The sequence below is a fragment of the Zea mays genome, chromosome 5, assembly GCF_902167145.1.
Source record: "Zea mays cultivar B73 chromosome 5, Zm-B73-REFERENCE-NAM-5.0, whole genome shotgun sequence".
Taxonomy (NCBI): domain Eukaryota; kingdom Viridiplantae; phylum Streptophyta; class Magnoliopsida; order Poales; family Poaceae; genus Zea; species Zea mays.
The window spans coordinates 139,274,665-139,286,463 of record NC_050100.1 but is presented as its reverse complement, the minus strand read 5'-3'; the positions used below and the strand labels follow the sequence as shown (position 1 = coordinate 139,286,463).

The following is an 11,799-nucleotide window of genomic DNA, read 5'->3' as shown; positions in this document are numbered from 1 at the left end:
GTTGATGTGATTTTGAACATCAAGCTGATTAAGGCAGATGGTGGGGTTACTCTCTCGCAATCTCACTATGTTGAAAAGGTTCCGAAGCAATTTGGCTTCTTTAATTGCAAACCTTCTCCAACACCTTACAATCCCAGTGCGACATTGCTAAAGAACAAGAGAATTGGTTTATTCCAATTGAGATATTCTCAGATCATCGGTTCACTCATGTATCTTGCTAGTGCAATAAGGCCTGGTATCTTGTTTGTTGTGAGCAAATTGAGTAGGTTCATGTCAAATACTGGGACTAATCATTTGTATGCACATGACGGGTTATGCGCTACTTGCACAGTACAATGAGCTATGGAATTCACTATTCTGGTCAGCATACAGTACTTGAAAGATATAGTGATTTGAATTGGATATCTGATGTAGATGAGCTTTATGCCACAAGTGGTTATGTCTTTACTATTGGTGGAGGCGTGGTATCATGGAGGTCATGCAAGCAGACCATCTTGACAAGGTCAACCATGGAAGCAGAGCACGCTGCACTTGACACATCAATCGTTGAAGCAGAATGGTTGCGTGAACTCTTGATGGACTTGCTGGTGGTTGAGAAACCAATACTGGCTCTTATGAACTGTGACCATCAGACTGTGATTGCTAAAGTGGCAAGTTCTAATGATAAGGAGAAGTCATCAATACATGTTAAAAGACAATCAAAGTCTGTCAGAATGTTGAGAAATTCCAGAGTTATAAGCGTGACATATGTTTCAACAAATAAAAATTTGACAAGTTCTATTACAAATGCTACCATGTAATGTGATAGAAATCGCATCGAGAGAGATGAGTATGAGACCCATATGAGTTGCCATGTTGAAAACCCAGTCTATGTGATCAGAGATCCGTGAATTAGGTCCTAGGACGAACAAGCCATTGGTAAACTAGGGAGAGTATCTTTTGACCCTCTCTAAGCGAAGATGCAATGCTCTCAAATGCTATATTGCAGGTTGGCTTTGAGCCTTAATGTGTTACGTTGGCTTTTATTAACAAAATGTTGTCTTGCAGAACATTTTTGAAAGAACACACCTATATGAGCTCGACTATCTAATGTCGTAGTCTATGATATCTAGGTGATCTCTAGTGAACTCATAAAGGGACCTTAGAGTACGACATATATGCTCCACCCGAGAAGGGGACTACTGGTAGACAGACACTGGTTATGGCTTTGAGTGAAACTCATTCACACAAAACTTGCAATTCAAGGCATAATAATTGTCCAAGTTGTGGGTTGGTGTAGCTTAGAGTTCGAGGCGAAAGTTTGGCAAAACTGTAGATGGTCATTTGAGATCTGGTAGGGGATTGTTAGATTTATGGGCTAGGCCCAATTGAGAAATCCATTTAGTTCTAGAAAAATTTAAAAGCCCGTGTATGGCAAAGGAATGGTGGAACCAATAGTCTCACATTGCTAGCTCAAGTGGAGTGAGACTAATTTATATGTGGATGCTTCCCTCTCCCACCAAGTCATAGTTGAGGGGAGAGAGGGCGTAGTGCCACACGCACGTGCTCTCGCTTGTCTGGCCAGGCGGGGCGAAAGGAGCGGTCGGACGACATGCCCGTAAATGGTCCGCAAAAATTTGGCCCCTCGCCTTGGGATGGCACAACTTCCTTTTGCTGTTTTTGTTTTTTTTGGTTTTTTGGTTACTTGGTTGTTAAGCAGAGAGCCCTAACCTGATCGCGATTAGATAAGGATCGGAGCGCTTATCGAAGGGCGAGTCTATCAGTTTGTGGATCACGATCAGATCGGATCGCAAGTCCTTATCAGTTTGCGGACGTTGCCCTGTATAAGGCGCCTGACAGCCATCGCCTGAATCATCCCAACACGAGTTAGATTTTTGCCTATGGTTACTAGTGCGCCGCCGATGTAGTCTTCTTCATCTCGAAAGCCGACGTGCATCTAGAGCAGGTCTCCGGAACCCGTTGCTTTCAAGATACTGCACCGGGAGGAGTCAAATAAGGTTTTTGGAAAGCGTCTTCACACTACTATTTTTGTGCTCTTCTCGTCGACCCTCCCGCCGATTTCGTCAACCCTGCTGCTTCCACGTCGTCAATCATTATGTGTAATCAGTACGCGTCATCTGATCTAATCTTGTACTTTAGTTTATCTATTGTTCTAGATGTGTTCTGCGTACTGTTTATTACTAGCCTGTTAGGGAACAACCTACTAATTTATTTATTGTTGTTTATTGATTTACATTTGAAATTTAATATGTAATATACTAATATGTCTACTTATTCAACGTATAATAATAGGTATAGATTATATATATCCACATATATACATAGATTTTTGTTTCTAAACAATATTCGGATCTTAGATGCTGTATGCATATTTTTTTCTAATAAAAATATGCCATCCGTAATACAACACGTACATATATAGTGAGTTGAATCATCCTGATATGTTTATAGGATTATCCATAATATTCCAAAGCGTAAAGAAGATAGCGAAAGACAACAAAATATTTTGGGGGGACCGATATTCCAATAACAAAAGTTTCGTGACGAATCTTATCTTCTCCTGGACTAGCCCGTCTGCCCGTGGGCCGTGCGTGTGGCTGCGTCCATATTTCTTCCGTTCTTTCCAAACTCCAATCTTCATGAGCATGCATGATTGGTTGCTTGTATTGGCTTAGGTATGCAGAACCTTCTTGTGTGTTTCTCTGGTTGGTTGCCTGATCGCTTTACGCAGAATCTGTCTGAGCTTTCTTTGTGTGGTTGCCTGATTGCTTCTGGATGTCTGGCCACGCTCACGCAAAAAAAACTTGTTTGGCACTCGTTGGTGGGAAGGCTTGTTGCGCGCGTGATCCACGCCGACGAGCGACATACCTAAAAAATAATTTTCTCTATAGCTGGCTTGATTAGAGAAGGTTTGCTACACCGTCCTTCTAATTCACGCTACGTGTCTATCTATTTATCAATAATCGACGGTTGTTTTTTTTTGCAGCCACAGCAGGATCGAAACACATGAGAAAAAAGAGCCAAAGCCAACAAGGCACACGATTATTGGTAAGTGAACACGTGTGGTGAATCAGAAAAAAAGCTGCATGAAAACTTATGTACAGCCGGATATAGAGAATTCTTTTTCCATATATATAGGTTATACTGAGAATATGTCTCACGTACCTTGCGGTTTCAACAGGCAGGTGTATATAATTTGTTTTATTTTTTAGAGTTAATGTATCTCAAATTTAATTTAATTTATATAATAAAAAAATAAACATTTAAAATTTCAAATAAGTAATATTAGATTTTACTAATTATATTTTATAATATATATTTGATATTATACATTTTATAATTTTTAAAATATGACGAAAGCGTATTTAATTTATTAATTTTACTAGGTGAGTGCCCGTGCGTTGCAACGGAAACATATAATACCGTGATAACTTATCTACAAATGTGTGTTATACTGTTACGAAAATGAAATTCTCGGTGTGTACATCATCATGAAAATGAAATAAAACCTGCATATTTTTTTGAATAAAATACCTGTAGTTTATTTGATTAGGTTATAAGAATATATGCAGAATTTGAGTAGTAAAAACCAGACAACGACACAAAATGGTATATCTCTAAATATATGAATGACCAGTGGCCCAATGAGATTTCAAATTGGTTGCTACTGTTATTCCTAGCTGAGTTGTTCGTTCTAGTGTGCTCAGAGCAAGTGGGAGTGAATGACTGATTTCTATCTAATAGGTATTTTACACGTATGCAGGGATTTTTGATAAACAGCTGAAACATGATGGTTTTGTGTGAGCAATCGATATCACCGTCACAGGGAGATTTGTGATTGAGATAGAGTTTCTTGACCTGAAGGTCGCTGATCCATCTGTAAGCTCTGAAATGATGAAAAAAAGTAACAACAGTACCAAACCGAGAAGATGTCCAAAGGCCCCAATGCCCTCCTTTGATAGCCGTCTAAGGTTTGAATCAATACGATTCAAGTTAGTATGCTCATAAGATAAATTGTCCACTCACATTTGCATTATGTTTTAACGTGCACCAACCCAACTCCCAACCATGCTCCGCGCACCCTGGACCCATCCGCTCCATGCATGTCGCGCCCACCCACCAGTCGCAGTAGCCGTCGCACATGCTGTGCGCGCGCCCGCCAGCCACACTCCAGATCCCACAAACACATTATTTCCAGGTGCAAACTGCGAGTTATCATCTTGTTAAGGGGATGAAATCATTGTATCATAACCACTAAAATTACGAGTTATCATCTTGTTAAGTGAACCAAAGAACCACTAAAATTTGCCTCAAGTGGTAGCTATCAGACATGAGATCATCCCTAGTTGTCGTCACATGAAGATAGTAATCAGTATCCAGCTCCCAAGATGTGATGACAGAACAAAAGGGATTGTTGTCTGTGTCTAGTTGGCTAGCCAGTGCCCAGTGGCGAGCGCTCTTGATGCACAATACCGCCCAACACTTTGCCTGTTCAAATCAGTGCAGTGTGCAGATGATTCGAAATAAGAATGTGCGGATCTTGTAGACGAGCAAACGAAGAAAAAGGAATTTCAGTTTTATTTTTCAAGATGGATGAAAAGCTCTGCTAATAAGCAAAACTGACCTGACTGTGTTTAGTTTGTGTACAGTGTACTTCACACCAAGCATACTCCACCTTAATTCTGAGAAGACACGCTGGGAGAGAAGATGAATAAAAATAATCATCAAAATAACTAGTAACATCTAGGCATTACTTTAACAAACTCCAATCGTCAACAATAATAATAACTATTGTTTTATTGAAATTGCCCATTTCTGCAATTATAAAAAAGCCATAAAGTACTCAGTTTGGATCTAAAGTGTTTACTCTGCTAATATGGAAAATACTTTGAAATAACCTTTACTTCTAAACTACACACATCTACATTAGCTACTAAATTTATGATTTCACGCAGTTGGCTTTACCTAAGGAACAGACAATCTAATACAAGAGCAATGGGGACGAAACGGAGTCGAGCGAGTGAGCACCGAAGGGGAGCGGGGACTCACATACCCATCGTTCTGCTGCTCAACCCCTGCAGCTCACGATCGAGGAAAACAAGTGAATCAATCAACCGAATAGTAAAAGTGGGAGCCTCTGGCCCTGGGTCTGCCCTTATGTAATGATCTTACCTGTGGCTAAGAGAAAACTTTTGATTCAACCCTTTTGTGAAGTCAAACCTCAATCCTTCAAAAAGTTCAGGCTTCAAAGACACTATAAAAGGAGCATGTCATCTATCAGCAGAGATCACGAAAGTAATACTAAAGTTATACAGTAGTGTGCATGCACCAAAAAACAGAACATCAATTGGACCATTTAGGTTTGCTATTGCTTTTGTCATACACGAAAAATAATAAACTACACAGAGCATATATCCCTCATCCCCAGTTAATTGAAAGGGAACTCAACAAGTGGATAAAAATTTCAAAATGACATTCTATTATTGTAATCTAAATTTTGAACATTACTACAGTTCAATCATTCTATTCAACCATAACATTTGTCTTAAAGTACTTCTCATCTCTTTCGGATAGAACAATATTTGATGGAGACTACCTAAACAGTTGAACTTGACTAAGGCTATGAAAGAAATGCTGAAGATTTTATTGGAGCGGGAAAAAACAGAAAGGCAGCTTATGGGATCAAACTATATTTATAGCCATTTGTGAGTTATCAAAGTATACTGAGCAATGCCCATTGCCAAATATTTATAAGGTAGGAGTAGGAACCAAGCAAGTCGTAGTCAGACCTCAGCTTCTCTGCGACCTCCATGAAGTTTGTAAATTCGGTGCCGCTGAATTCAGCGAAGATACCAACCTATAAAATTGCAATTATTATGTACAATCAGTTGTCAGCTCAAGATGATCACTTGGCCTGATCATCATAATACAGATTCAGTGATTACTGAATAAAAACATGTGAAAACTTTGAATTGGAAGCTTACAATGTAGATCTTCTTGTCATCGATAAGGGCCGCCGCATCTTCCGGTGACTTGATCTCCTTGGACGCAGGGCCAACCTGCTTCTTCAAGTAATCCACAATGCCATCAGCCTCCCTAGGGCCATTATATTCCTGAATGTTCTTCCCCTGGTCCCTGAAGATCTTGATGGTTGGGAACCCTTGGACCTCGTACTTGGTAGCAAGTGGCATGTTCTTCTCCTCGTTAGCATCAACCTTAGCGAGAACAATCGGTGGGTCATGCTTGCTAAGTGCCTTGGCCACATTCTCATACTGAAACATCAAGGATAACACAGTTTAGCTTATGGGATTAAACTAATCAGAACACAACCCATGTGTAAGTAAAGGGAGTGATTATAGGGTAGGAGATCCATTACCTCTAGAGCAAGTTTCTTGCAGTGCCCACACTTGCAGGTTCGATTTGACAACATTAGCTATAACAATTTAACTAATAAAGATGATTTACCGATAGCAACAGTAATCACATAGAAGTAAGACAACAGTGAAATTCAAAACTTGTAAGTGTGTCCTAAAAGTAGTCACACAGAAGCAACAACACATGAGTACAGTTAAGTGTGGACATGATTCTTAAGCATGACAAAAAAAGGCATCGCACAGACGTCAAATCAAGCACACCAACCAGTAACATCAAGCAGATTTAACTCAAAGCAGACTTTGGATGAATCACATCCCACATGGCTTTCAAAGATAACTCTGTTTCAGCCAGATCAGATGCTCCAACAAATGTGATGACAACCAAACAATCAAGTGCCTACAGAAGGTCAGTTTAGATTTACTTACTGAAAGTGCAGATAAAGATTGGAAATCAAATGACGACAACAAAATATACATACAAATATCATCTTTGATGCATCGGACCAAGCTTGAAGTACCCTACAAAGTTGGGGATGTGACTCCTCCATTATTTCAAGTGAACTGCTCCCAGCACCGAGTGTAATAGCCAATAACCCTGACAACACAAAAGAAAGGGGCAACATAATTAGTTAAGAACATACAAAATTAAATTTGTAATTAGTAGATACTCAATCAAAAACAAACAATACTACTATAATTTTAGAACCTCAGGAACAGGTTCGCTATTCACTCATTTATGAAAAATCTTCTTAACTTAAATCAAATTTAGAGGCCAATAGATTTCACCCTTGGAATTACAATTATATTTGATAGCAATCTAGAATCTTAAAAAATGTTTAGACAGAATTATAGCCAAGGAAAAATAGCACACAAGAAGGCACAATATGGAAGAGAATCCATAGGAAACCATAGATAAAACAATGCTCAGCTCATCCTCTTGAACACTATCACACCAGTCAAGGTTGTGGCCATTTGCTCCAAGCTCCTTTTCAGCACCATACTGCCATTACAACACCAATTTAAACTCCATGGATATTATATAACATAATCAAGTCAAATAAATTTAATGAAAACTCGTAACCCTCAAGTCTTTATCATCAAGCGTCACTTCTTTATACTGAGGCACATGCAATTGCTCAGCCACATCAATCGCAGGCTTTAGAACAACATCATTGTCATTACTATCTTCAAAAGAAGGTTTTGATCTGAAATCCAAAGTAAAGAAAAGAAAACATTGTTTAAGGTTCATGATTGTGTGTGGGAAGTGGATTGGGATGAAGTTATGGAATTATGGAAACCTCAAAAATCAGTACTTTTGTAGAACCTCGATCTTACTAAGGCAGATCCTCTACAGGATAGATAAATGAGAACAACCTCTGAAAAAAAATACTACAATGAACAAAAATGAGAACAAAGATAAAAATCTCACCATCTAAATTATACTCATGTGCAGATGACGTGTTTGTATTACTCGCAACAGCCTCTATGATTCAACATGGATTGAGTCAAGTTGTGCCCTACTCTCCTATAAACACATACAACGTAGAAACATATATCAGTGTCACAGATTCCGTCAGAGAGTTGAGGCAACCTATTTTTGAACGAGAGACTCATCAAGGTGTATTTGTTCAGATTGTCTATGCAGTGCACCCAATAGTTAAATCTAAAACTCTGGTCGATGAGAGCAAGAGCATTACCAAATAAAAAAGTTGATCCCTCACCTTAGATCGGAACAGTGTCTTTAAGAAAGTGTCTAGCAGCTGCATACTAAGGCAACCATGTTAGTATTCCCGATGTTCTGAATATTAATTGGTCGTCGCAAAATATAGGGATGCAAGACATCTCCAATTGAGGTACTTACATCAGGATGCTACTGCAATGTAGGAGAGTAAGCATCAAGAGCTAAATATATCTTTTGAAGAAGGCTTCAGTGCGCAGTGGTCTTGTCACCCAATATCACAACCTGATCACACAGAAAATATTTGAGAGATTGTACATGATGAACTTTTATAATTATATAGCATGTGTTCTTGTAGTCAAATAGAAGTTCAATTCTAGAAATACCTTGGCTTCACCCTTTTGGAGCTCAGAACACCTCACTTCAATTATTTGTTTATACCAGATCCCGATTTTGTTAGTGCCACGATTTGTAGGATGATCTGGCTGTAGTGATCACTCAAATTGTCTGACCTGAAACGACCATGCTAGACATCAGAATCATGTTTTTGATAAGGAAATAAAAATGTCTAGGAAGCAAGCGTAATAAAGATGGATAGAAACAAACCTGTTCTCAGTTCTTTCCACTAATAATTTTTCTCAATGAAAACAAATTCTTTTGATAACTTCAGGATAGATACTAACATGCAATCCGGTTGCTTTTCTTGCTCATGCCTAGTGAGGCTACTACTACGGATAAGCTTGGCAGTTTGAATTCAGGCTATCGTATATATTATATTCAGATCTCATCCGATGAAAGAATAAGATTTCAGACTGAATGAATATCTGTTTTCATCACTGCAGCGTGGACATGACTGGATGAATATCTGATTTCATCCCTGCATCGTGGACGCGACCTGCTGCATCGGAAGAAGGTCATCCGCACCACGAGTCAGCCCCTGGGCCTGCAGGGCTTTCCCTACGCCGGTGGCCTCGGCAGGAGCACTAAACTGAAATCCATACTCTTCAAATTGTCTATGCAGTGCACACAGTCAGCAATCAACAACAAGACACATTACAGATTATCAACCATGCTAACCGGTAATCGGGAGCAGGCAACTCTAATAAATTGGTTAGTGATTACCGTGTAGAGGATAGACTTGATGACACCAGCGCTGGCCGCTTCAGAGATGTTCATGCCTGCAGAGGACACCAACTTAGCAGCTGAGAGAAGGAAACCCAATGTAACATTTTTCAGATCAAGCTTGTGATATAAATAAATCATACTGCATTATGTCCCTGTTCTTGGTGCCGAACTCGATCGGGAAGGAGACCAGCTCGACGACCCTGGACTCTGAGCTGGGACCCGCGCACCACCTTGCCCCAGCGATGTTGGTGTCCCCGTGGACCCGGAGGACGTTGGCGAGGCCAACTCCGGTCGGCTCCCTGCCGCTCGTCCTCTCGACGAATCCCTCCAGGAGCTGCTCCACTAGGTCTGCGTCTGTGGGGCTCCATGTGTCGTGTGCCGGTGGGCAGCGCAGCACCCACCGCACTTGCCCTCTCCCGGGCGAGAGGACACCAGATCCGGGGAAGATAGGATTGGATCCACACACCACATCCTGAGGGACGTGCCTGGGATGACGCGAGTACCTGGTTGGAGCAGAGCAGGTCCCTCATCGTCGCACACCCGGGCCACGAGGTGCTCGTGTCGCCCAGGCCCGATGTTCCTCCTCCTCATGACCGGACGCGGATGGCGGGGGTGGGCGATTCCATTGGCCAGCGAGCGAGGGAGGAGAGGTGGCGCCCTCTCGGACTCCATGGATGGAATGGAAACCTTGCGCGAGCTAGATTTGCGGGCTGGATGCGGCCGCGGGCGGGGCTGGATGCGGCCTCTGGAAGAAAACAATGGCGTCGCCGTGGTGATTGCGGAGGTGCAGTGCCCGTGCGTCGGCCGGTGATTGTGGCCTCTGGACTCTCCATCGATGGAAGAGCGGGATTTGCGGCCGGTGATTGCAGGCGCTCCCTTCCCACACGGTGATTGCAGAGGCAACGCACGGGCTAGAAGGTGAGCGCGGCGGGGCGGCGGGAATCGCGGCTGTGGCTGCGCGGAGGATGGAAGATGCGGGGGAGCACTCTGCCGCGGGCTGGAAGGTGAGCGCGGCGGGGCGGCGGGAATCGCGGCTGTTACTGCGCGAAGGATGGAAGGTGCGGGGGAGCGTTCGGCCACGGGCGTGAGCGGAGCGGCAGAACGTGCACCGCGTGATAGTGGACGCCTACATTGCTCACATAATAGTAGTAGAGATTAAATACAAATTTAAAGAATAAGGTATACTCCCTCCATACCAAAATAGTAGTAGTTTTAGCTTTTGATTTTTATGTCTATTCCAATAGATGATGATGAATTTAGACATATATATATATAGGGTAGGTATAACGGGAGCCCTGGGCTTCCAATAGTTAAAGGAAGCCCAGGCCGACCACCCCTACAAACTGGGTCAACCCAGCGCGTCCAACCAGCCTGTCGGGTGCGCCACCTGCCCCACGTCTGTTAGCGCAAAAAAAGGAATGCATGCATGAGTCAAACACGATCCAATGCATGCGTGTAAATTTAGGAAAAAAATGAGTGGCGGTTTCTATTTTTAAATGTTTTATTTCCTCCATAAATTTAGGATCGCTGCAACAACCATGCAGCTAGACACGTAAGGACCATTTTATGATATATACTGAGACTAAATATGCTACACTGTGTAGATAATTATGCAATTCGGTATACTGCGTAAAAATCTGTTACCAGCTGCATGTGCACGAATTTATGATGAAAATAATGTGCAATGAAAGGAAATGAATTGCATGCATTGTCGGCGTTTCGAACCCGGGGGGTCCCTGGACCGACGAGTAAATTGTCGCCGCGTGCCCCAGCCCAGATGGGTCGGCGCGAGACGGAGCGCGAAGGGAGGAAGAGAAGCCGGAGGGAGACAGGCGTGAGAGGTGAAACCCGCGGCCTTCGTGTTTGTCCCGCGCCCAGGTCGGGTGCGCTTGCAGTAGGGGGTTACAAGCGTCCACGCGGGAGGGAGCGAGCGGCCCTGCGCGAGCGCCGTCCCGTCCTTCTCCGCGCGGCCAACCCTCTGTAAGAGGGCCCTAGACCTTCCTTTTATAGGCGTAAGGAAAGGATCCAGGTGTACAATGGGGGGGGGGTGTAGCAGTGTGCTAACGTGTCTAGCGGAGGAGAGCTAGTGCCCTAAGTACATGCCATTGTGGCAGCCAGAGAGGTTTTGGCACCCGGTTCGTGTGGTGTCGTGGCCGTCGGAGGAGCGCTGGAGCCTGGCGGAAGGACAGCTGTCGGGGCTGTCGAGTCCTTGCTGACGTCTTCTTGCTTCCGTAAGGGGGCTGTGAGCCGCCGTCGTCATAGAGCGTGCAGGGCGCCATCATTACTTGTTTAGCGGAGCGAGCCAGATGGGACGCCGGTCTTGTCCCCCGTAGCCTGAGTCAGCTTGGGGTAGGGTAATGATGGCGCCTCCTGTGACGTGGGCGGTCCGAGCCCTAGGTTGGGCGAGGTGGAGGCTCCTCCGTGGTCGAGGTCGAGTCTGTCTTCCAAGGCCGAGGTCGAGTCCGAGCCCCTGGGTCGGGCGAGGCGGAGACCGTCGGCTGAGGCCAGGGCTGAGTCCGAGCCCTGGGGTCGGGCGAAGCGGAGTTCGTCGTCCTCCGAGGCTGAGCCCGAGTCCGAGCCCTGGGGTCGGGTGAAGCGGAGTTCGTCGTCTTCCGGGGCTGA

At 43.6% G+C, this 11,799-nt stretch overlaps 1 protein-coding gene across 1 annotated transcript; it reads right to left on the bottom strand.

Moving 5' to 3' along the window:
* Positions 1-5,713: 5,713 nt before the first annotated feature.
* On the bottom strand, positions 5,714-7,623 carry LOC103628489 (protein disulfide-isomerase). Its single transcript, XM_008648682.2, has 6 exons — positions 7,456-7,623; positions 7,282-7,374; positions 6,688-6,771; positions 6,377-6,433; positions 5,985-6,272; positions 5,714-5,857 (listed from the first exon to the last, which is right to left on the bottom strand). Exons 1-6 carry the CDS (start codon positions 7,621-7,623, stop codon positions 5,714-5,716), a joined length of 834 nt encoding a protein of 277 aa, XP_008646904.2.
* Between the last annotated feature and the right edge of the window lie 4,176 nt (positions 7,624-11,799).

Bases quoted from the DNA above. Each gene is read 5' to 3' on its own strand.
- LOC103628489 (XM_008648682.2), bottom strand. From the start codon at position 7,623: ATGAACCTTAAACAATGTTTTCTTTTCTTTACTTTGGATTTCAGATCA. The intron at 7,375-7,455 runs GTTACGAGTTTT...TTGTAATGGCAG, and splicing joins TTGATGATAAAGACTTGAGG to TATGGTGCTGAAAAGGAGCT. The intron at 6,273-6,376 runs GTAATGGATCTC...TTGATGTTTCAG, and splicing joins GCAAGAAACTTGCTCTAGAG to TATGAGAATGTGGCCAAGGC.